The sequence below is a fragment of the Glandiceps talaboti genome, chromosome 1, assembly GCF_964340395.1.
Source record: "Glandiceps talaboti chromosome 1, keGlaTala1.1, whole genome shotgun sequence".
Taxonomy (NCBI): Eukaryota; Metazoa; Hemichordata; class Enteropneusta; family Spengelidae; genus Glandiceps; species Glandiceps talaboti.
The window spans coordinates 32,182,791-32,210,194 of NC_135549.1; the positions used below are offsets into that span (position 1 = coordinate 32,182,791).

The 27,404-nt window shown below is 33.1% G+C and overlaps 1 protein-coding gene and 1 long non-coding RNA gene across 2 annotated transcripts in view; one reads left to right on the top strand and one right to left on the bottom strand.

Moving 5' to 3' along the window:
• Positions 1-3,106: 3,106 nt before the first annotated feature.
• Positions 3,107-4,531, top strand: LOC144434041 (uncharacterized). The gene is made up of 3 exons (XR_013480822.1): positions 3,107-3,158; positions 3,441-3,516; positions 4,487-4,531. It is a non-coding gene; the product is annotated as an uncharacterized LOC144434041 (long non-coding RNA).
• Positions 4,532-8,108: 3,577 nt separating this feature from the next.
• LOC144441921 (uncharacterized) overlaps positions 8,109-27,404 on the bottom strand; it is a 98,839-nt gene continuing 79,543 nt past the window's right edge. Inside the window, exons 35-39 of the mRNA XM_078131190.1 lie at positions 23,993-24,133; positions 12,465-12,548; positions 11,298-11,429; positions 10,470-10,506; positions 8,109-9,992 (exon numbers count right to left, since the gene is read on the bottom strand). Coding sequence (XP_077987316.1) covers positions 9,652-9,992; positions 10,470-10,506; positions 11,298-11,429; positions 12,465-12,548; positions 23,993-24,133 — 735 coding nt within the window. The 3' untranslated portion in view covers positions 8,109-9,651. The remainder of the gene's footprint in view (positions 9,993-10,469; positions 10,507-11,297; positions 11,430-12,464; positions 12,549-23,992; positions 24,134-27,404) is intronic.

Below are 27,404 nucleotides of genomic sequence, written 5' to 3' on the forward strand. Positions count from 1 at the left end.
CAACGGATGTTCATTAAATGAAACAAACTTCACCATGTAGGGTGGTCAATGTGCAATAAACTTAATCATTATTAAAATTATCATTATTTATATATTATTTAATTATTAATATTACAAGTGTAGGGGCTAAATATTATATAATAATGATAATCACATAATTAAAGGAGTGTAGAAATACCATCACAGATTTATGTCACTGAGAAAAAAGTACTAGATGTATGTGATCACTATTTTCCTTCACCTTTTCAGTTCGTTTTAAAACATTGAAAATGATTCACTTTAAAATTGAAAGAGTGGTTGTAGGATATGGTCTGTCGTCAAGAACAGTTGCCATAGCAATAGAGAGAGGGCACATCTTTTTTTGAGAATTGAAGAATGTATTGAATGCAGCTACTGAATTTACAGTACATGCATATGTGCTTTTGCACTTTTGGCTCCCTAGCTTCATAAAAAAAAGTTTAGCACTGAGGTGTGTACATCTACTTATGATCACAATGTATACATTATGAGGCTCGTACATTTACACTTTGGCTTACTTGCTGAGGGGTTAGAGTGTTTCAATGTCTGATATGAGGACCTCGATTGCAGTACATCTCTGTCTTGAAATAGGCAAATATTGTGTGACTGACAGACAGCATAGCAATCAATGTGACCACACGTAGTCGAATTTTACTCGCGAGCATTCCTTAATCTTTCAAGTTACAAATGAAGTCCCCGATTGAAGAGAAATTCAGAATGCTGTTTGTTTGAAAGCTGCTGTCCTGAGACTATGTACTGGCACATTTGTTTTCTGCAGAAAATGTAATACCTGGGTCACAGTTATTGAATGGACTATAACAATAGTGTTTACAAGTCAGGGTCTTATCTTCAAATTTATGTGCTAAGTATGAAAATATTCGAAGAAATGTACATTCAGGAATATAATGAAATATCACATTGTAGTGTCACTGTTTCATTGACAGTAGCATATATTATTTGAACGTGCATTGAACCTTGTAGAATTTACGGGAAGGTACATGATTTTATTACCATGGTAACTGATTTTCATAGAATGTTAACATTTTTTGAACTCAGTATAAGAGACTACCCCACTTTGTGTGGTCAATATGCAACTAAACCTGATTATTATTATATTCATAACATTATTTTGTCAGCAGAAAATATTTTACCAAAACAGTATCCTTCTGTATGTTTCCATGAAAACAGCTAGCCTATTTCACTCAATTTGTGTTACATTAGATAGCACCGACTCATACATGCCAAAAACAAGGAATATTTTTACTAGATTTTATTTTATTTCCATATTGTATGACAAAATGTGGAAAAAATAATCCACAGATTATGGTGATTTGGTTGCCATGGCAACGAATGTTCATAAAATGACCACCCCTTTTGTGAAGTCAGCATAACAAACTACCTTACTAAGGGTGGTTAATATTTAAATAAACTTGATCAGTATTAAAATTAGGTTTTTTGTATAATAGTTTTTGATTATTTAATTATTATTTGACGGAATGCTAACCTGAACATTTAATATATATCTTGATTACTGACTATCAGTGTCTCAATCAATCAATCAATCTAGGCTTGCCAATACGAATGCCTTCAAAGACATCTATATAAACTTTGTGGTTGTGTTGGTCTTACATCTGACGAACTGCCATTTCCTGTATGTGGTAACTTTGAAGACAACCCCAAACAAGGTAACCATTCTTTCAGTTTATTCACATAGTACATGTATAATTATAAGTGTCTCATTAATGGAAACCTGTATGGATAGGGAGGAGAGGGAGACCAAGCAAAAACTTACAAATATACAATCTTGTAATATTCTAACATCTAACATGCGTTATTGTTTCTTTATATACCTCAGCTATCTGTCAGTGGGTTGTGCAATACCTTAATGAATATGGCAACCTGGACTGTACTTGTAAATCGCCCTGCAAGTAAGTGAAACCCATTTTTAAACAAATATAGCAGGGTTATTTTGTATTACAAGAGAAATATTATCAATTATTCATTCTTGTTTAAACCACATGACAGAAGATGAAATGATTTATTGAAATAATAAAGTCTTGAAATATTTAGTGACAAGCTTAGACAGCGTATTCATGTGATGGGATGTTTGAATACAACTACTGAAACTTGTTTAACCAATTAAAAAACTCATGATACTGATTGCATTCAAAACTTTCGAATTAATCACCCATACATGGTATTTCAACTTTGAAATGGTTATTTTTCTCAGTTAGACCCCATACCATTCCTGCTTAATTACAGTTCCATACCTGTTAATTATACCTGTTTACCATACATGTTCCATACATGTTGCCCATACCTGTTCCATACATGTTTACCATACCTGTTTCATACCTGTTAATACTACCTGTTCCCTACCGGTTAGTGATATCATGTACTGTGTGTGCCTAACCTACGTCTGTCTAACTAAAACAATAAAATGTGTTTATTTTCAGTGAGGATATATATTCTCAAGTCGTATCGCAGTTCCAATGGCCCTCTCAAAACTATATGGTAAACATGATGAATGTTCTTTTTGCAATATTACACAATAAAATTATTAATTCACATTTTGGATTGGTGAGTGAGTGAGTGAGTGAGTGAGTGAGTGAGTCAGTCAGTCAGTCAGTCAGTCAGTCAGTCAGTCAGTCAGTGGGTGAGTGGGTGAGTGAGTGAGTGAGTGAGTGAGGGAGTGAGTGAGTGAGTGAGTGAGTGAGTGAGTGAGTGAGTGAGTGAGTGAGTGAGTGACTGTCTGTCTGTCTGTCTGTCTGTCTGTCTGTCTGACTAGAGGATGAGCAAAAGAGTGAGTGATTGATTGAGTGATTGGTTGATGAGTGAGTAAAGGGAGGAAGGGCGGGATAGTGTGTATGGGGTGGGTGGGTGATTGGTTGGTTTGATAGTTTGTTGATTGGTTTTTTGGTTGGTTGGTTGGTTGGTTGGTTGGTTGGTTGATTGATTGTGAATTATCAAACAAAAAGGGTTATTTAATTATAATTTATCCCATTCATTGATAGTATTGTAACTTGTAAGTGTTGCTCATTATGATTTATCATATCTATATTTCAGCCATATCTCATTGCACGTCTACGTCATGAAAACAACCCTTCTCTAGCAAACCTGATAGATGACGAGTATGTGAGGTAAATGATCAATCATTGAAATATCTCATTTTGACGGATATCAAAGATGACACAATTAAATGCTTACACCTCTCTCTCTCTCTCTCTCTCTCTCTCTCTCTCTCTCTCTCTCTCTCTCTCTCTCTCTCTCTCTCTCTCTCTCTCTCTCTCTCTCTCTCTCATTGTAAACCATTGTTGATACATCGTATGTTTGACATTGGTCAAGTTGGTTTATATATATTTACATGACAATGTTAATCTGTTCGAGTGTACATGTTTACATGCTTCTCTTCTACCTGTTAGGAACAACCTTGTTAAGGTCAATGTTTACTTTGAAGAACTCAACTATTTTTATACCACTCAAGAACCTGCCTATCCAGTAAGATTATGTACTTTTGTTCAAAATGAATCTTATTTGTTTCTGAAACAACATTATAACTGCATGGATAATATTCAATTTGGCAATTTGAAATTACATAACGTATGCATATGTATACATATAATAATGTCACATAAGACTTAACAATAATGGCAATAACAATTAAGAAATTACCATTATTTAATTGAAGTTACTAAACAACAGTAAGCCATTACAGGGTGAATTTCTCTTGCATGTCTTTGTGATGAGATTAATATTTTGTTAATTTTTATTTCGCTACCCCCTTCATTATGTAAAAAATATCATGCCACCCCCCCCCCCACCGGAATGGACCCAGTGATTTCCGTAACCCCCTCCCCAGGCTACAGGCATTGTTACTTATATAGAATTATATGGTAGTTCCCCCCCTACACATTGAGCTGTAACCTTTACTTGGCGATGCGTAGCTAGCGGGGCTAAGGCAAAGCCCTACAAGCACATATAGGAGGCCATTTAGAGGCGTACAATTTCAAACCATACACATAATTGAAAACCCGTCAATAGCCGTCACGAGATTAAGGCAGACACAATTGCAAACACATTCTCTGGCGGTCGCCCACCTCATGATATTTCAACATAGATCAAGTGTAAGAACTTATTGTGGCAAAGCCGCAAGAAAATTTGAAAAATGCACTTCATAAACGGCTGCTCTTGGGGTTAGATTTGGTTCAAATCACAAGTAAAATATTATGTGACACCCCCTGTCAGAACATCAGAATTTTCAGGCTCCCCCCCCCCCTCCGCATTGCCGATTTCTTATTCGTCCCCTATACAAATCTGAAATGGGACACAGATCTAGACAAGGACATCATACTATAATTAGAGGTTGGATTTGGCATATGGACTATAGTCTTAACTGATCAGTGTAAAAATTGTATACGGACTTCATACTTGTACATGTATCTAAGGGCTACTTGACTATCTCTTTCAGCACATGCAACTACTGGCGGACTTAGGGGGCGCTGTTGGTTTATGGGTTGGTATGTCTATCGTCACGCTGGCAGAGATTTTCGAGTTTATCTTTGATCTCTTCGTAGATATCAAAACGAAAAAAAGACAAAGCCATCAAGATGTGTAAAGTCACATAAATACTGTGACTGTACTACGACATTCTGATTTTTCTCATATAACCTCAAAATACGGAAGAACACACACACACACACACACACACACACACACACACATATATATATATATATATATATATATATATATATATATATATATATATATATATAGTTATATATAGTTATATATATAGTTATATAGTTGTAGATGTATGTATATAGTTTGTTCTTGACCTAGCATTGTAAAATGTACGTATAGTTTGTACTTGACCTAGCATTGTAAGTTCACGGATAGTTTGTATTTAACCTAACATTGTAAGTTCATTGATATTTTGTACTTGACCCATAATTGTAAAGTTCACGGATAGTTTGTACTTGACCTAGCATTGTAAGTTCATGGATAGTTTGTACTTGACCTAGCATTGTAAGTTCACGGATAGTTTGTACTTGACCTAGCATTGTAAGTTCACGGATAGTTTGTACTTGACCTAGCATTGTAAAGTTCATGGATAGTTTGTATTTAACCTAACATTGTAAGTTCATTGATATTTTGTATTCAGTTCCTATTACTATTATTAGAGGACTATTAAAATGGGTTCCGTCCATCCACCTGTCCTTCAGTAATTTGTCAGACATGCTATATTCTTATACAGTGTACAACTACCCTTGTACTGTAAAATATGTCGCTAGGGACGTCCTTACCATCCCTCTCCTGTTGCTGAACTTTCAGTCTACCCTCTTCCCATTCAGGCACTAAAGATTTCAAGCTTGCCCATTCAAATTCAAAGATTTTACATGAACCGACAACTTTTCTCATAGGTTCAGCCCCTCTCCTCCCACCCCCACCCCCTGAAAATTCTGACATCGGGCTAATGTTTAGAGTTAGGCCCATGGCATAAAGAATATTGGTTCTTTTCTTGACTAAATGTACACATCTCTATGCGTCAACACATTTAGTTTGTGTTGTTTCCAAATTATATGTTGCATGTTTACAGTTTAAATTTGTCTTGTTTCAAATCAAATTGTGCGCCTGAAAAATGTTTTGTTTTGGAACTTTTGATATAACTATTAAAGATTTTTGTGTCGAAAGTTAAAAAAAAATTGTTAAAAATATTTGTTTTGTCTTTTCATTTGCGGGCCACTGTAGATGTACATCATTAGCGAATGTAATTCATTCTCACAAACCAGAGTTATTATTTCTTCCACTACACTGTCAAATACAAGTCGGGACCGGCTTGTTAAGGACGGTGCCGTAAAACGGTCGTGGTTTGCGATGATGATGTAATTACGTACTTCAGTTAGGATATCATTTGTACACGGAGTGAAATCAGTTTCACATACTTTTATAGATTCCTGGTTATTGGTTTATTTGTGGTATTTCCACATTTGTAATAAACACTAATTGTTTATGTTGGCCAGTTCATGAATAAAACAACTGCTATGATACTATTTGGCCTACTGAAAACGATAGGGAAAACATAAAGTCAGTCCATGTATGGACAACTGAGTCAATAAATTGCGAATAGTAATCAGTCACAGGCTGAGCAATATGCAACACCATCTTTAGGTTGACTGATATAAGTTAGTATTACATCTGAATCAAGGGATTGTACCTGTCTTACACTATCCCTATTGACACAATGAATCGATAATATTGCTGACAACATTTGTGACCTAATTTAAGAATTAATGAGGTATTACCCCTGTCCAAATCTGAATGTTGTCCTGTATTGTATACAGTTGCTTTATATTTAGATTAGGTAGACCGGTGTCGTTTATATTTAGATTAGTTAGGCCTGTGTCCTTTATTGAATATATTTGATATCACTTCAATTATATATTGTGGTCATCGTATGGTGGGGATGGGAGGGTGCTCAACTGCCACAGACGGCAATAAAGGGGAGGGTTCACATGATGAGAGAAGTCCTTTTCACTACCCCAGGTTTGAGAAAAGGGTAAAGTTACCTAATTTTTTATTTAAAGTAAACAATTGAAGCCATTACAATCTTCATGTGTATCTTTTTAAAGCAGAAGCCTATTTTTATTGCATTGTGAAAGAATAGCAATGCTTATACAGGATCCTGGTGTGTGTTATGTCTCTGGTTTTGTTAGTATGGAGTGAAAATATGGCCATCTTTGAGACAGAAATGTCATTTCACACGATCGAGTGAAACCCAAGGGCAACACTGTCTGTACTCAGAGCTACATACATTTTCTAAAAATACACTATGTACCGAATGTATGTTACGTCCAATGATAAATTAATGACATGTTGACACGTCGATCGAGTTGTCTATTGAGAGTAAAAACTGTGACACAATTTGTTGCATTATTATCCGATATTTATTCAAAAATTAATAATCTACCGCAAATTCAGCTTCAAGGAAACCACGTCCAGTTTAGTTGGAAGAAAATTATCTTTGGTTTTTGTGCCTAGAAATGTATAGCGCCCCCTAGAGCGCGAAGAAACGCCATTGGACAAGTGTTGGAATAAGAAACAAAGTCTATAGCATTGACGTATAGAAATGTAGTACAATATGAAAGTTGTCAATGGATGTATTACTTGCATTTCATTATAACGTTAACTTGTAATACATCCCAAGAATAGCATTACATGACACAATATATTTATATACGCATATGCTGTGAGTATTTGTTGTCAACTGCGAAATCGATAGCAAAGTAGATTTTGTAAATATTGAACGTTTTACAAGGGTAAGTGTTAATAAGAACAATTGTATGAAAACCTCATTTATCTTGCAACCAAATCTGGCATTATAAACAAATTTAATGGCGTCAAGAAAAAAAAAACTCAAATTATTTCAAAAAGGATAGTTACGTTACAAAATATGCAATGAATAGCACAAGTCTTTCGAGAGTAATTCGTATACATGAGTCTAAGTCACTTATATACGAGATTTTAAGTCAATTCTTACATGGAGTCTAAGTCACTTCTTATATACGTGAATCTAAGTCAATTCTTACATGCAAGCCAAAGTCACCTCTTGAATACTAGAGTCTAAATCGCTGCCTACACGTAGGCGTCAAAGTCATATCTTCTACACTAGTATCATATACTATGAAAAGCTATTTGTCTAGTCGTAGTTGCATGTAATTTTGAAATTCTACCCTTAACAAATGTATCTGAGGTTTCGTCATGGTTCAGTGGCAATTATTCACTAAATACGGTGAAATTTTCTTTGGATTTTAAGATACATTACAATTATTAATTATACACTCACTGTCGTAGTTTTCGGAGAAACTCGGTTTTTTGGAAAAAGATGAAGTCATACTGAAGCTTTGATTTATCATTGATTTCAGATTCGCAAATGTATGTATGTATGTATGTATGTATGTATGTATGTATGTATGTATGTATGTATGTATGTATGCATGCATGCATGCATGCATGCATGCATGTATGTATGCATGCATGTATGTATGTATGTATGCATGCATGCATGTATGTATGTATGTATGTATGTATGTATGTATGTATGTTATGTAACACTGCTGCATTTGTCAGTGTTATCGCCAAAGCTCAGTACGTGGAAATGATACATTCGTAGTAGTAGCATGATTAGGAAAACATATATAGATCTCTCACTTATAATTTTCTCCCAGTACTCAGTGCAAACTAGATGACATTTTCCATTAAATTTAAGTGTCTTTTTGAATCGAACATATGAAACTTATCTGGAGCAAAAAGTGTCTCGAATATTGGAATGCGCTCATGTTTACGCGCCCAAGTCATAGACTGACAAACCCAAGACATAGACTGACAAACCCAAGACATAGACTGACAAACCCAAGTCATAGACTGACAAACGCACGACATGAACTGTTATTGAATCCAGAAATCGAATTCGGTAGTGGGACAGTGTCCATGATACTTTCTTTGTGAAAACAACCAACTTTATATTAGTGTAATGTGATTAAATATTATAATGGCAATGCTTTAGTTTTGTATTTAAATCAAGGGAGTGGCGTAACAGCATAACTTACTACAGGACAAATAAGTAAATCGGAGACTAAGACTGTCGTCTGATTACTAACTGGTCGACGTAGGGTTCTACATTCAAGGTCTACGTCACCCACAACTATCGACTTCCAAACCTATTGAAAACGACCCCAAGCAAATTGCTTAAACACCAACAATCGTTGAATAACATCATCATGTCCCAAAACCGTGACAGTGAGTGAATTTTAGACTTTATTATCTTAACACTGAGACACAATGCAAAAATGATTTGGTATAGGTAAAGCAATATTCTCAATGTCAAAAATGGCCCGTTTCCCATAGCAACAGTGAGTCGTCGTTACCATAAGGTCGATATGTATTGCGTACATTCAGTACATGCTGGGTAGATGCCACTTCAATCAACATTATTATTTGTAATCTGATTTAAACTGAATGCATTCCATTAGGACAAAATCTTTACATTGTCGTTCCTACACACGATAATTGTTGGAATGCAACATATCATATGCAATTAGTTATGTTTGATGTACCAAATTTTATTGAATTGCATTTGTAAGATATAGTCTGATTACTGAAAATCAATAATTATGTAAATGACTCATTAAAACTAAGTTTTACATCAGTAAGCTTTATGAGACATGTGCACACTGATATCATTAATGTATGTACCAAATTATACAAAACTTGGAGCTTGCCCTCTTCATGTACAGTCTAATTTCTTAAATATGCAAATGATATTCGATAATTAGGCAATATGTTCGGTATGCAATCTTCAAATTTCACATATTTTCATATAATTAATATATCAATTAAGGGGTAGATCATGCGTAATAGCTATAGATCAGAATTTTGCATGCCAACAATTTGCGCAGGACCAAACAAAATATGGTTTCGCCCTTACGGGAGGCATTCAGTTTAAATCTGGTCTATAAAACAAACTTGTAGTTTCAAACTTCGTATGTGCGGCAAAAATCAAAAGTCATAGCGTGTAATCAAAATAACCAAAACTCTAAATACATATAGGTATTAAATGATTGTAATGTGGTTTTAAGGCGAATCATATGGCATTGTTACTACAGGTAGTTGTTGCGTAGTACGTGGTGCACTGTGCTGGCAGTCATGGCATGTACAGCTCTCTATGAAGTCGTATTCGGCTGACTGCGTACTCCCGTCTCTACATTTCAGATCGACTTGTCGTTTACTGGTGACGCTTGGTTCACAACACTTACAGTTCATCTCCACTGCGTTACTCTGAAATGAGTATGATGACTTACTGTCGCATCTACCATCACAAATACCGACTTCAACAGTCCCATTACTAAGGCAGTCTTTCAGTTCGATCTCAATGTTGTCTGTGCTTCGTTTACACACTTGTTGACGGGGAGCACCTGTAACATAAACAAACGAATATGTTAATTAACGAGGAGTTTCTTTGTCATGAAAAAATCACTTTGATTAGTTTTGTCAGTGTGGATGTACACTTCAACGGTGAAGAAGAATACACTTGATACACCTTTATTTAAACTCTACAGACGTCAGTTTACCTTTCAATAAGTATGGTCTGTGGAATGGTCACGATGACAAAATTGCAATTTGAATTTCCAACTTCCTTTTCTAATTTATGTGTTTTTAAGTTTTAAGAATTCTTGCATGTAGATATATAATCTGTTGGATATTTACCATCACGATCGGACACACAGCCGTAATTGATACATATTGTAGCAAATTTCTAATGTTCACTCAGCTATAGTAATTTATTATGTTCCATGTAATAACCTGAACTATGCTTCAACCTTGGAGAAAGCTGTACATCTATTATGTCTCAATTTTAAATATTCGACAGTTAAGCTTTAATAAACACTTACTGCAAGAAGGACAACAAGTACCATTGATGGTTGTTGCCTGTAAATGGAAAACAAAAATATGACATATTAGGAGAGTCAAGAGATAGACAGAGATAAATAACGTATTCAGAGGACACAGTATTCGTGGTGTCATTTGGTTTCGGTCTATGATTAGGAATCTTCTTATAGTTTGATAAGCAAGATAGTGTAAAAATATTACTTACCAAAGGTGGAAAGTCTACTAGACATATAGACTGTAATTTACTTACCAGTGGTGGATAGACTACTTGACATATAGACTGTAATTTACTTACCAGTGGCGTAGAGTCTACTAGACATATAGATTGTAATTTACTTACCAGTGGTGGACACTGTAATTTACCTACCAGTGGTGGACAGTCTACTGGACATATAGACTGTAATTTACTTTCCAGTGGTGGACAGTCTACTGGACATATAGACTGTAAATTACTTACCAGTGGTGGATAGACTACTATACTAGACATATAGAGTATAATTTACCTACCAGTGATGTGCAGTCTACTTGACATACAGAATGTAATTTACTTACCAGTGGTGGACAAACTACTATACTAGATATATAGACTGTAATTAATTTCCAGTGGTGGACAGTCTACTGGACATATAGACTGTAATTTACTTGCCAGTGGTGGACAGCCTACTATACTAGATATATAGACTGTAATTTACTTACCAGTGGTGGACACTCTACTAGATATATAGACTGTAATTTACTTACCAGTGGTGGACACTCTACTAGATATATAGACTGTAATGTACTTACCAGTGGTGGACAGTTTACTAGACATATAGCTGTAATTTACTTACCGGTGGTGGACAGTCTATTTGAGGACATGACACATAATAGGGATACACTCTTGGAATACCATCACCATTTGTTTTACATTCTTTTTTGTCACATGGATTTTTAGGCATTGGATCTCGCCACTCATCCCCAACCTGAAATGGTCAAAATGAACAATGGAATGGAATATTTGCAGGATCTCCAAAAATGAACATCAGCAGAGGTTGGAGGTGGATCAATATATTTTGGAGAACTGAGTAAAGCATTTGTGTCATCCCCACCATCAAACCATCCATGCTTTAATCTACCTTAAATTATTTGTTTGTGCTTATATGCAGTCCTTTCTTTGGAGATGCTTCTCCTTAATCCATATGCATGTATGTGTATGATACCCACATATGCTATCTATGCACTAATGTCCTTCTTTGACAAGGTGCTATAATAATAATGTCTAAGGCGAGAGAAGTTTCTCTCTTTTATTTGACAATAGTGTCCTGACATAAAAGACACTGATGAAAACAAATAAATATTACAAATTTTCTGCGATATGCAAGAAATTATTGATATTGATAACTGGATCGATGGTCAAGATCTTAAAACACAATTTACACCATATAATGGGATGAATTGAGTGTCTGTGTATCATAGTTTCTTAGTTATGCAGCAGATAATTATTTTTTACTCCGATATAGCTGCCATTAAGTAAAACTGATATAAGCTCCAAAATTAACCTTTGTATATATTTTGTTTCTCATACTATACCTGTAAAACATGACTTAAAGAAATTGGCAAGAAATGAATACTACAAAAGTGCCGGTGATATGCAATAACTAGTTCTATAATAGATATACAATAACAGGCTTGCCTTTGATAAGTACTCCAAAGATCAAGGTCAAGGTCTTATAGACAGCTTTCACCTGATAATATGTATTATAGTTTCTATGTTATTCAGTACCTATTGATTTGAATCAGTACATATTGCTTTTTGACCACATATATAGCCACCATTCGGTCAAATTTGAATTTGTCGCAAAGATTAAACAAAGTGATGTGTATATACATGCATTATCATGGCATTGTACAACAAGGGTATGAATCCCCACATTTCATAGGCATGACAAGTTGTAACAGCTTAGACATAAAACCAGGACCACATTAAATCACCGTACAGCAAGTAATAATGGACTTACATTCTTTCTGACGCCATTATCCACACAATATGTAACTACACATCTACCACAGCATCCCATAGATGGTGGAATGTACTCAGACTCCTGTATACAAGGGAAACAGTTATATCATTTAATGACCGATGAATACAAACATATAGTTATTATAAATCACACTAATCAATTGCTGACCTCGTGATGATATACATGCTAACAGGGCAAAGGAGCTACTTAGAACTTTGGAGTTGAATTTTGTTTAGATCATCCAGTTTTCATTTGTACATTTATTCATTTGTATGTATGTATGTATGTATGTATGTATGTATGTATGTATGTATGTATGTATGTATGTATGTATGTATGTATGTACGTACATACGTACGTACGTACGTATATATATATAGATATATATATATATATATATATCTATATAGATATATATATATATATATATATATATATATATATATATATATATATATATATATATATACATACATATATAAATATATATATATATATTTACATATATATATTTATTCATCTATTTATAATATTTCCAAAAGTCAACTTCTATTTAATGTATCCCTTTACACAAGCAGCTTACAAAGCATTGACAAACTCTTTCAATATATCTTTGATATGAAATATTTCTTCTTATTATTTGTTATGGCTCTTCTTTCCAAAATTCTTGCTTTATACATGGCATACGTCACCACCATCAAAATCAGTTTAAATACAACAAAAGTTTTACAATACATTCTACACCTGTACACAATACATTCTACACCTGTACACAATACATTCTATACCTGTACACAATACATTCTATACCTATACACAATACATTCTATACCTGTACACAATACATTCTATACCTGTACACAATACATTCTATACCTATACACAATACATTCTATACCTATACACAATACATTCTATACCTGTACACAATACATTCTATACCTGTACACAATACATTCTATACCTATACACAATACATTCTATACCTATACACAATACATTCTATACCTGTACACAATACATTCTATACCTGTACACAATACATTCTATACATATACAATACATTGTATACCTGTACACAATACATTGTATACCTGTAAACAATACATTCTATACTTGTACACAATACATTCTATACCTATACAAAATATATTCTATACATTTACAATACATTCTATACCTGTACACAATACATTCTATACCTATACACAATACATTCTATACCTGTACACAATACATTCTATACTTGTACAAAATACATTCTATACATACACATTACATTATATACCTGTACACAATACATTCTATACCTGTACACAATACATTCTATACCTGTACACAATACATTATATACCTGCACACAATACATTCTATACCTGTAACCAATGCATTCTATACCTGTACACAATACATTCGATACCTATACACAATACATTCTATACCTGTACACAATACATTCTATACCTGTACACAATACATTCTATACCTGCACACAATACATTGTATACCTGTACACAATACATTCTATACCTGTACAAAATACATTCTATACCTATACACAATACATTGTATACCTGTACACAATACATTGTATACCTGTACACAATACATTGTATACCTGTACACAATACATTGTATACCTGTACACAATACATTCGATACCTATACACAATACATTCTATACCTGTACACAATACATTCTATACCTATACACAATACATTCTATACCTGTACACAATACATTGTATACCTGTACACAATACATTGTATACCTGTACACAATATATTCTAAACCTGTACACAATACATTCTATACCTGTACACAATACATTCTATACCTGTAAACAATACATTCTATACCTGTACACAATATATTCGATACCTATACACAATACATTCTATACCTGTACACATTACAATCTATACCTGTACACAATACATTCTACACCTGTACACAATACATTCTATACCTTTACATAATACATTCTATACCTGTACACAATACATTGTATACTTGTACACAATATATTCTATACCTGTACACAATACATTCTATACATGTACACAATACATTCTATACCTGCACACATTACATTCTATACCTGTACACAATGCATTCTATACCTGTACACAATACATTCGATACCTATACACAATACATTGTATACCTGTAAACAATACATTCTATACCTTTACACAATGCATTCTATACCTGTACACAATACATTCTATACCTGTACAAAATACATTCTATACCTGTACACAATACATTGTATACCTGTACACAATACATTCTATACCTGTACAAAATACATTCTATACCTGTACACAATACATTCTATACCTGTACACAATACATTCTATACCTGTACACAATACATTCTATACCTATACACAATACATTCTATACCTGTACACAATACATTCTATGCCTATACACAATACATTCTATACCTGTACACAATACATTCTATACCTATACACAATACATTCTATACCTGTACACAATACATTCTATACCTATACACAATACATTCTATACCTGTACACAATACATTCTATACCTATACACAATACATTCTATACCTGTACACAATACATTCTATACCTGTACACAATACATTCTATACCTGTACACAATACATTCTATACCTATACACAATACATTCTATACCTATACACAATACATTCTATACCTGTACACAATACATTCTATACCTGTACACAATACATTCTATACCTATACACAATACATTCTATACCTATACACAATACATTCTATACCTGTACACAATACATTCTATACCTGTACACAATACATTCTATACATATACAATACATTGTATACCTGTACACAATACATTGTATACCTGTAAACAATACATTCTATACTTGTACACAATACATTCTATACCTATACAAAATATATTCTATACATTTACAATACATTCTATACCTGTACACATTACATTCTATACCTATACACAATACATTCTATACCTGTACACAATACATTCTATACTTGTACAAAATACATTCTATACATACACATTACATTATATACCTGTACACAATACATTCTATACCTGTACACAATACATTCTATACCTGTACACAATACATTATATACCTGCACACAATACATTCTATACCTGTAACCAATGCATTCTATACCTGTACACAATACATTCGATACCTATACACAATACATTCTATACCTGTACACAATACATTCTATACCTGTACACAATACATTCTATACCTGCACACAATACATTGTATACCTGTACACAATACATTCTATACCTGTACAAAATACATTCTATACCTATACACAATACATTGTATACCTGTACACAATACATTGTATACCTGTACACAATACATTGTATACCTGTACACAATACATTGTATACCTGTACACAATACATTCGATACCTATACACAATACATTCTATACCTGTACACAATACATTCTATACCTATACACAATACATTCTATACCTGTACACAATACATTGTATACCTGTACACAATACATTGTATACCTGTACACAATATATTCTAAACCTGTACACAATACATTCTATACCTGTACACAATACATTCTATACCTGTAAACAATACATTCTATACCTGTACACAATATATTCGATACCTATACACAATACATTCTATACCTGTACACATTACAATCTATACCTGTACACAATACATTCTACACCTGTACACAATACATTCTATACCTTTACATAATACATTCTATACCTGTACACAATACATTGTATACTTGTACACAATATATTCTATACCTGTACACAATACATTCTATACATGTACACAATACATTCTATACCTGCACACATTACATTCTATACCTGTACACAATGCATTCTATACCTGTACACAATACATTCGATACCTATACACAATACATTGTATACCTGTAAACAATACATTCTATACCTTTACACAATGCATTCTATACCTGTACACAATACATTCTATACCTGTACAAAATACATTCTATACCTGTACACAATACATTGTATACCTGTACACAATACATTCTATACCTGTACAAAATACATTCTATACCTGTACACAATACATTCTATACCTGTACACAATACATTCTATACCTGTACACAATACATTCTATACCTATACACAATACATTCTATACCTGTACACAATACATTCTATGCCTATACACAATACATTCTATACCTGTACACAATACATTCTATACCTATACACAATACATTCTATACCTGTACACAATACATTCTATACCTATACACAATACATTCTATACCTGTACACAATACATTCTATACCTATACACAATACATTCTATACCTGTACACAATACATTCTATACCTGTACACAATACATTCTATACCTGTACACAATACATTCTATACCTATACACAATACATTCTATACCTATACACAATACATTCTATACCTGTACACAATACATTCTATACCTGTACACAATACATTCTATACCTATACACAATACATTCTATACCTATACACAATACATTCTATACCTGCACACAATACATTCTATACCTGTACACAATACATTCTATACATATACAATACATTGTATACCTGTACACAATACATTGTATACCTGTACACAATACATTCTATACTTGTACACAATACATTCTATACCTATACAAAATATATTCTATACATTTACAATACATTCTATACCTGTACACAATACATTCTATACCTATACACAATACATTCTATACCTGTACACAATACATTCTATACTTGTACAAAATACATTCTATACATACACATTACATTCTATACCTGTACACAATACATTCTATACCTGTACACAATACATTCTATACCTGTACACAATACATTATATACCTGCACACAATACATTCTACACCTGTACACAATACATTCTATACCTGTACACAATACATTCGATACCTATACACAATACATTCTATACCTGTACACAATACATTCTATACCTGTACACAATACATTCTATACCTGCACACAATACATTGTATACCTGTACACAATACATTCTATACCTGTACAAAATACATTCTATACCTATACACAATACATTGTATACCTGTACACAATACATTGTATACCTGTACACAATACATTGTATACCTGTACACAATACATTCTATACCTGTACACAATACATTCGATACCTATACACAATACATTCTATACCTGTACACAATACATTCTATACCTATACACAATACATTCTATACCTGTACACAATACATTGTATACCTGTACACAATACATTGTATACCTGTACACAATATATTCTAAACCTGTACACAATACATTCTATACCTGTACACAATACATTCTATACCTGTAAACAATACATTCTATACCTGTACACAATATATTCGATACCTATACACAATACATTCTATACCTGTACACATTACAATCTATACCTGTACACAATACATTCTACACCTGTACACAATACATTCTATACCTTTACATAATACATTCTATACCTGTACACAATACATTGTATACTTGTACACAATATATTCTATACCTGTACACAATACATTCTATACATGTACACAATACATTCTATACCTGCACACATTACATTCTATACCTGTACACAATGCATTCTATACCTGTACACAATACATTCGATACCTATACACAATACATTGTATACCTGTACACAATACATTCTATACCTTTACACAATGCATTCTATACCTGTACACAATACATTCTATACCTGAACAAAATACATTCTATACCTATACACAATACATTTTATACCTGTACACAATACATTCTATACCTGTACACAATACATTGTATACCTGTACACAATATATTCTATACCTGTACACAATACATTGTATACCTGTACACAATACATTGTATACCTGTACACAATATATTCTATACCTGTACACAATACATTCTATACCTGTACACAATACATTCTATACCTGTACACAATACATTCTATACCTGTACACAATACATTCTATACTTGTACACAATACATTGTATACCTGTACACAATACATTGTATACCTGTACACAATATATTCTATACCTGTACACAATACATTGTATACCTGTACACAATATATTCTATACCTGTACACAATACATTGTATACCTGTACACAATATATTCTATACCTGTACACAATACATTGTATACCTGTACACAATACATTCTATACCTGTACAAAATACATTCTATACCTATACACAATACATTCTATACCTGTACACAATACATTGTATACCTGTACACAATACATTGTATACCTGTACACAATACATTCTATACCTGTACACAATACATTGTATACCTGTACACAATACATTCTATACCTGTACACAATACATTCTATACCTATACACAATACATTCTATACCTGTACACAATACATTCTATACTTGTACAAAATACATTCTATACATACACGTTACATTCTATACCTGTACACAATACATTCTATACCTGTACACAATACATTCTATACCTGTACACAATACATTATATACCTGCACACAATACATTCTATACCTGTAACCAATGCATTCTATACCTGTACACAATACATTCGATACCTATACACAATACATTCTATACCTGTACACAATACATTCTATACCTGCACACAATACATTGTATACCTGTACACAATACATTCTATACCTGTACAAAATACATTCTATACCTATACACAATACATTGTATACCTGTACACAATACATTGTATACCTGTACACAATACATTGTATACCTGTACACAATACATTCTATACCTGTACACAATACATTCGATACCTATACACAATACATTCTATACCTGTACACAATACATTCTATACCTATACACAATACATTCTATACCTGTACACAATACATTGTATACCTGTACACAATACATTGTATACCTGTACACAATATATTCTAAACCTGTACACAATACATTCTATACCTGTACACAATACATTCTATACCTGTAAACAATACATTCTATACCTGTACACAATATATTCGATACCTATACACAATACATTCTATACCTGTACACATTACAATCTATACCTGTACACAATACATTCTACACCTGTACACAATACATTCTATACCTTTACATAATACATTCTATACCTGTACACAATACATTGTATACTTGTACACAATATATTCTATACCTGTACACAATACATTCTATACATGTACACAATACATTCTATACCTGCACACATTACATTCTATACCTGTACACAATGCATTCTATACCTGTACACAATACATTGTATACCTATACACAATACATTGTATACCTGTACACAATACATTCTATACCTTTACACAATATATTCTATACCTGTACACAATACATTCTATACATGTACACAATACATTCTATACCTGCACACATTACATTCTATACCTGTACACAATGCATTCTATACCTGTACACAATACATTCGATACCTATACACAATACATTGTATACCTGTACACAATACATTCTATACCTTTACACAATGCATTCTATACCTGTACACAATACATTCTATACCTGTACAAAATACATTCTATACCTATACACAATACATTTTATACCTGTACACAATACATTCTATACCTGTACACAATACATTGTATACCTGTACACAATATATTATATACCTGTACACAATACATTGTATACCTGTACACAATACATTGTATACCTGTACACAATATATTCTATACCTGTACACAATACATTCTATACCTGTACACAATACATTATATACCTGTACACAATACATTCTATACCTGTACACAATACATTCTATACTTGTACACAATACATTCTATACCTGTACACAATACATTGTATACCTGTACACAATATATTCTATACCTGTACACAATACATTGTATACCTGTACACAATATATTCTATACCTGTACACAATACATTGTATACCTGTACACAATATATTCTATACCTGTACACAATACATTGTATACCTGTACACAATACATTCTATACCTGTACAAAATACATTCTATACCTATACACAATACATTCTATACCTGTACACAATACATTGTATACCTGTACACAATACATTGTATACCTGTACACAATACATTCTATACCTGTACACAATACATTGTATACCTGTACACAATACATTCTATACCTGTACACAATACATTCTATACCTGTACACAATACATTCTATACCTGTACACAATACATTCTATACCTGTACACAATACATTCTATACTTGTACACAATGCATTCTATACCTGTACACAATACATTCGATACCTATACACAATACATTCTATACCTATACACAATACATTCTATACCTGTACACAATACATTCTATACCTGTACACATTACATTCTATACCTGTACAGAATACATTCTACACCTGTACAGAATACATTCTATACCTGTACACAATACATTCTATACCTGTACACAATACATTGTATACTTGTACACAATATTTTCTATACCTGTACACAATACATTCTATACATGTACACAATACATTCTATACCTGCACACATTACATTCTATACCTGTACACAATACATTCTATACCTGTACACAATACATTCTATACCTGTACACAATACATTCTATACCTATACACAATACATTGTATACCTGTACACAATACATTCTATACCTTTACACAATGCATTCTATACCTATACACAATACATTGTATACCTGTACACAATACATTGTATACCTGTACACAATACATTGTATACCTGTACACAATATATTCTATACCTATACACAATACATTCTATACCTGTACACAATACATTGTATACCTGTACACAATACATTGTATACCTGTACACAATACATTCTATACCTGTACACAATACATTGTATACCTGTACACAATATATTCTATACCTGTACACAATACATTGTATACCTGTACACAATACATTCTATACCTGTACAAAATATATTCTATACCTGTACACAATACATTCTATACCTGTACACAATACATTGTATACCTGTACACAATACATTCTATACCTGTACACAATACATTGTATACCTGTACACAATATATTCTATACCTGTACACAATACATTATATACCTGTACACAATACATTCTATACCTGTACACAATACATTGTATACCTGTACACAATACATTGTATACCTGTACACAATATATTCTATACCTGTACACAATACATTGTATACCTGTACACAATACATTCTATACCTGTACACAATACATTCTATACCTGTACACAATACATTGTATACCTGTACACAATACATTCTATACCTGTACACAATACATTGTATACCTGTACACAATACATTGTATACCTGTACACAATATATTCTAAACCTGTACACAATACATTCTATACTTGTACACAATACATTCTATACCTGTACACAATACATTCTATACTTGTACACAATGCATTCTATACCTGTACACAATACATTCGATACCTATACACAATACATTCTATACCTGTACACAATACATTCTATACCTGTACACAATGCATTCTATACCTGTACACAATGCATTCTATACCTGTACACAATACATTCTATACCTGTACACAATACATTCTATACCTGTACACATTACATTCTATACCTGTACACAATACATTCTACACCTGTACACAATACATTCTATACCTGTACACAATACATTGTATACTTGTACACAATATATTCTATACCTGTACACAATACATTCTATACATGTACACAATACATTCTATACCTGCACACATTACATTCTATACCTGTACACAATACATTCTATACCTGTACACAATACATTGTATACCTGTACACAATACATTCTATACCTGTACACAATACATTGTATACCTGTACACAATACATTGTATACCTGTACACAATATATTCTAAACCTGTACACAATACATTCTATACTTGTACACAATACATTCTATACCTGTACACAATACATTCTATACTTGTACACAATGCATTCTATACCTGTACACAATACATTCGATACCTATACACAATACATTCTATACCTGTACACAATACATTCTATACCTGTACACAATGCATTCTATACCTGTACACAATGCATTCTATACCTGTACACAATACATTCTATACCTGTACACAATACATTCTATACCTGTACACATTACATTCTATACCTGTACACAATACATTCTACACCTGTACACAATACATTCTATACCTGTACACAATACATTGTATACTTGTACACAATATATTCTATACCTGTACACAATACATTCTATACATGTACACAATACATTCTATACCTGCACACATTACATTCTATACCTGTACACAATGCATTCTATACCTGTACACAATACATTCGATACCTATACACAATACATTCTATACCTGTACACAATGCATTCTATACTTGTACACAATACATTCTATACCTGTACACAATGCATTCTATACCTGTACACAATGCATTCTATACTTGTACACAATACATTCTATACCTATACACAATACATTCTATACCTGTACACAATACATTGTATACCTGTACACAATACATTCTATACCTGCACACAATACATTCTATACCTGTACACAATACATTCTATACCTGTACACAATACATTCTATACCTGTACACAATACATTCTATACCTGTACACAATGCATTCTATACTTGTACACAATGCATTCTATACCTGTACACAATGCATTCTATACCTGTACACAATACATTCTATACCTATACACAATACATTCTATACCTGTACACAATACATTCTATACCTATACACAATACATTCTATACCTATACACAATATATTCTATACCTGTACACAATACACTCTATACCTGTACACAATGCATTCTATACCTGTACACAATGCATTCTATACCTGTACACAATGCATTCTATACCTGTACACAATACATTCTATACCTATACACAATACATTCTATACCTGTACACAATGCATTCTATACCTGTACACAATGCATTCTATACTTGTACACAATGCATTCTATACCTGTACACAATACATTCTATACCTGTACACAATGCATTCTATACCTGTACACAATACATTCTATACCTATACACAATACATTCTATACCTGTACACAACACATTCTATACCTGTACACAATACATTCTATACCTATACACAATACATTGTATACCTGTACACAATACATTCTATACCTTTACACAATACATTCTATACCTGTACAAAATACATTCTATACCTGTACAAAATACATTCTATACCTACACATAATACATTCCTATACATACACAATATGCTTCCAAAGCAGCTGTACATTGATTCTGTACAATTGTGATTATGCTTATACATTTACTCCAGAACCAATCTACAATGTTCACTTTACTCTCTTAAGGGTTTTAATTATATTTCAAAGTTGTTTAGGAGAATATAACTTACTAGAGGACAGTCTTCTTCTCCATATGCTTCACATTGTGTAGTTTTGCAATCGAGACGATAAAACCCAGTTGTGTGGTCTTTTTGTTCGAGGCAGTCACATTCTACACATGGGTCTCTTCCTTTTAAACGTTCTGTTCCAGGCTGAAATAGAGAAGTAAGTTTGATTTGATTTGATGAAAGGAGACTTCTTATATGAATGGCCAACTCATGTCTTTTTCATTGTTACCTTTCGTAAGGAGGGTTTATGTTATTTTTAGGCCTGTCTGTGTGTCTGGCAATGTATGGAATACTACTTTTTGTAGACACAATACATAATGAGAGATGGAATATGGATTTAGGTCAGCAATGCACGGAATACGAGTTGAACATGGCAATATACGGAATGCTAGTTTTAACAAAGTACAGATTGAGAGATGGCATATGAATTTACGTCGGCAACATATGGAATACGAATTGAAGTCAGCAATGGATGGAATACTAGTTATTGGGGATGAAAAGTCTCCCTGTATGTCTGTCTGTGTATCTGTATCAAAAACGGCTGGCTCAGTTCAAATGAAATTTGATGTTGTAGAGTAATGGCTAGAACTGATTAGGTTTTGTAAATATCCCATGCATATTAATGAGCAACTTATTTAATTAATGGTTGTCGGTAGTTAGGGTATATCTTAAGAATGCAAAATTCAATATAATTTGGTACATACATGTATGATACCAACGGCATCTGCCCTGAAAATATTATTGGTGTAGCTTTTAATTTAATAAGTTATTTGCATATTTATGGTAATTAGATCTTTAGGCCAAAAAAGACCAGATTTAAACTGAATGCCTTCCATAAGGGCAAAGTTTTGAGATTCTCTTTCCTACAGAAAATTGTTGGAATACAACAGAACATATGCAATAAGTTATTTTTTCCTCATTGATTGCTGTTGGCTCCTTGCTGAAGCAATCTCCTGGCCAACAATAACATGTAATGTGAAGCTTTATAGAATGTTGTAGCATAGCACTCACCCTAGAAAGAGTTTTAAAGGCAAATAAAAGAGAATTATTTCTGGCTAGTGCACATCACTTAAATACTCCCACAACCCCACCCCCACTCCAACCCCTCCCCCCCCCCCCACATCATTTGTTTCATGTTTGTCCAGCCAATTCATTCTGCAGATGAATGGGAATATACAAAAGTAACTCTCTCTACATTAATTGCCACCAGTGAGGACAACTGAAGAATTAATGAACAAGTCTATGGCATCTGCCCCACGTACACACTTGCTGTAAAGTACTATTAAAAGAACAGTAACTGCAATGAATAGTAGATTGAGTAACATTTGTTGAGAATGTTCAAAAAAATAACGCCAATGGCATTGTAGAACAACTGTACAGTTTTTAAATGTTTATCCATATACTAGTCCATGCTAACGATATGTGTTCATTTGCTGAATGACTATCAAGTTGCCTATCCAACCATGTTGTTATCTTTACGATATATGCGGTCATTTGGCTGTTGCTATGGGCGTGGTCATGTTGCTAGATATATTTGCATACACTTTTGAATGTTTATTCAATTGTCTATTAATCCCTGTTATATTTGTGAAATACACGACTGTTTGGCGGTTGCTATGGGTAAGGTCATGGTTGCTAGGGATATTTGCATACATTTTCTTTAATGTTTACTCACTTGCCTACCAGATTATGTTATTTCAGCAAAATATACTGCCACTTATTTGTTGCTAAGGGCGTGGTCATGGTTACTAGGGCTAATTGTGTCAAAATATTTTGAAAAATATTTACAGAATAACACTTCTAGAAACATCTCACCAAGTTTCAGTCTCACTGACCAGGTACTTTTTGAGATATAAAATGTTGACCAAAATTCACATTTGTACACCTAATTTGCATATTACTGATGAGATCATTATTTACTTAATATTTCTTCACCTATACACCAACAGATGCATCCCTATCAAATTTCGACCCAATCTACTAAGTAGTTTTAGAAGTATAGTTTTTTGACCAAAAAGACACATTTTTAGCCCTAATTTGCATATTACTAAGGGAATCATCATGTCAACAAATCTTAATTTACTCACATCTAAGTATGTTCCCATCAAATTTCATGCCAATCTGCCCAGTAGTTTTTTGACCCAAAACCCACATCTCTTATGGAATCATTTTCATTTGGACAATTTCGCAACTAGACACCAAAAGTAACATGACCACCAAATATCAAAGCAATCGGTCCAGCATTTTTTGACTTTACTTTGTTTACACACACACACACACACACACACACACACACACACACACACACACACACACACAGACAGACAGTCACACATCCACACACAGACAGACAGACAGACAGACAGACAGACACACACACACACACATCCACACAGACAGACAGACAGACAGACAGACAGAGAGACAGACAGACAGACAGACAGACAGACAGACAGACAAACACTTTGCCATGCCTATAGCACTAATGAACCTTCAGTTCAGTTGTTTTCTTTGTTTTCGTTTTTTGTGGCCTACCGGAATTATGCCAATAACGTTTTAAAAGTAAAAGCTACATCAATAATATTTTCGGGACAAGTGTGCTTTGGTATCGCAGATGTATGTACCAAATTACATTCAATTTGAAGCGTGCATTCTTGAGTAATTACTGAAAACCTTTAATTACGTACTAAATAAAAAGAACAGTAACTGCAATGAACAGTAGATTGATTAACATTTGTTGAGAATGTAAAAAGAAAAATCGCATCGTCACACCACTTAAGACAACATTTCCTGACCAGAAACATTTTTTTTCTTTTTGTGGCGTACGGAAAAAATGCCAATAACTTCAAACTAAAAGCTACATCAATAATATTTTCAGGAAAGGTGCACTTGCATTCTTGAGATATAGCCTAATTTACCGAAAGCCATTAATACCGAAACCTAAACACTTCTTGCTACTACCGTACAGAACATTTGTAATAAATTTAGTTTGAATTGAGCCAGTTGTGTTTTGGAAAATGATGATAAAGTCGCATCACTTTAGACAACATTTCCTGACCAGAAACATTTTTTTTTCTCTGTTGTGGCCTACATGCCAATATCGTATCAAAGCTAAAAGCTACATCGATAATATTTTCAGGACAAGTGCGCTTAGGTATCACAAATGAATGTACCAAGTTATAATGAATTCAAAGCTAGTTCTAGTACTAGTTTTTAACACGTATCGATATATTGGCAATGTACAGAATACGAGTTGAATTCAGCAAAGAACGTCTTACAAGGTACAAATCGACAGTTCGACAATATCCGAAATATAAGTTTTATTCAGTATTGTACAGAATACAAGTTTTATTCAGTATTGTACAGAATACAAGTTTTATTCAGTATTGTACAAAATATAAGTTTTATTCAGTAT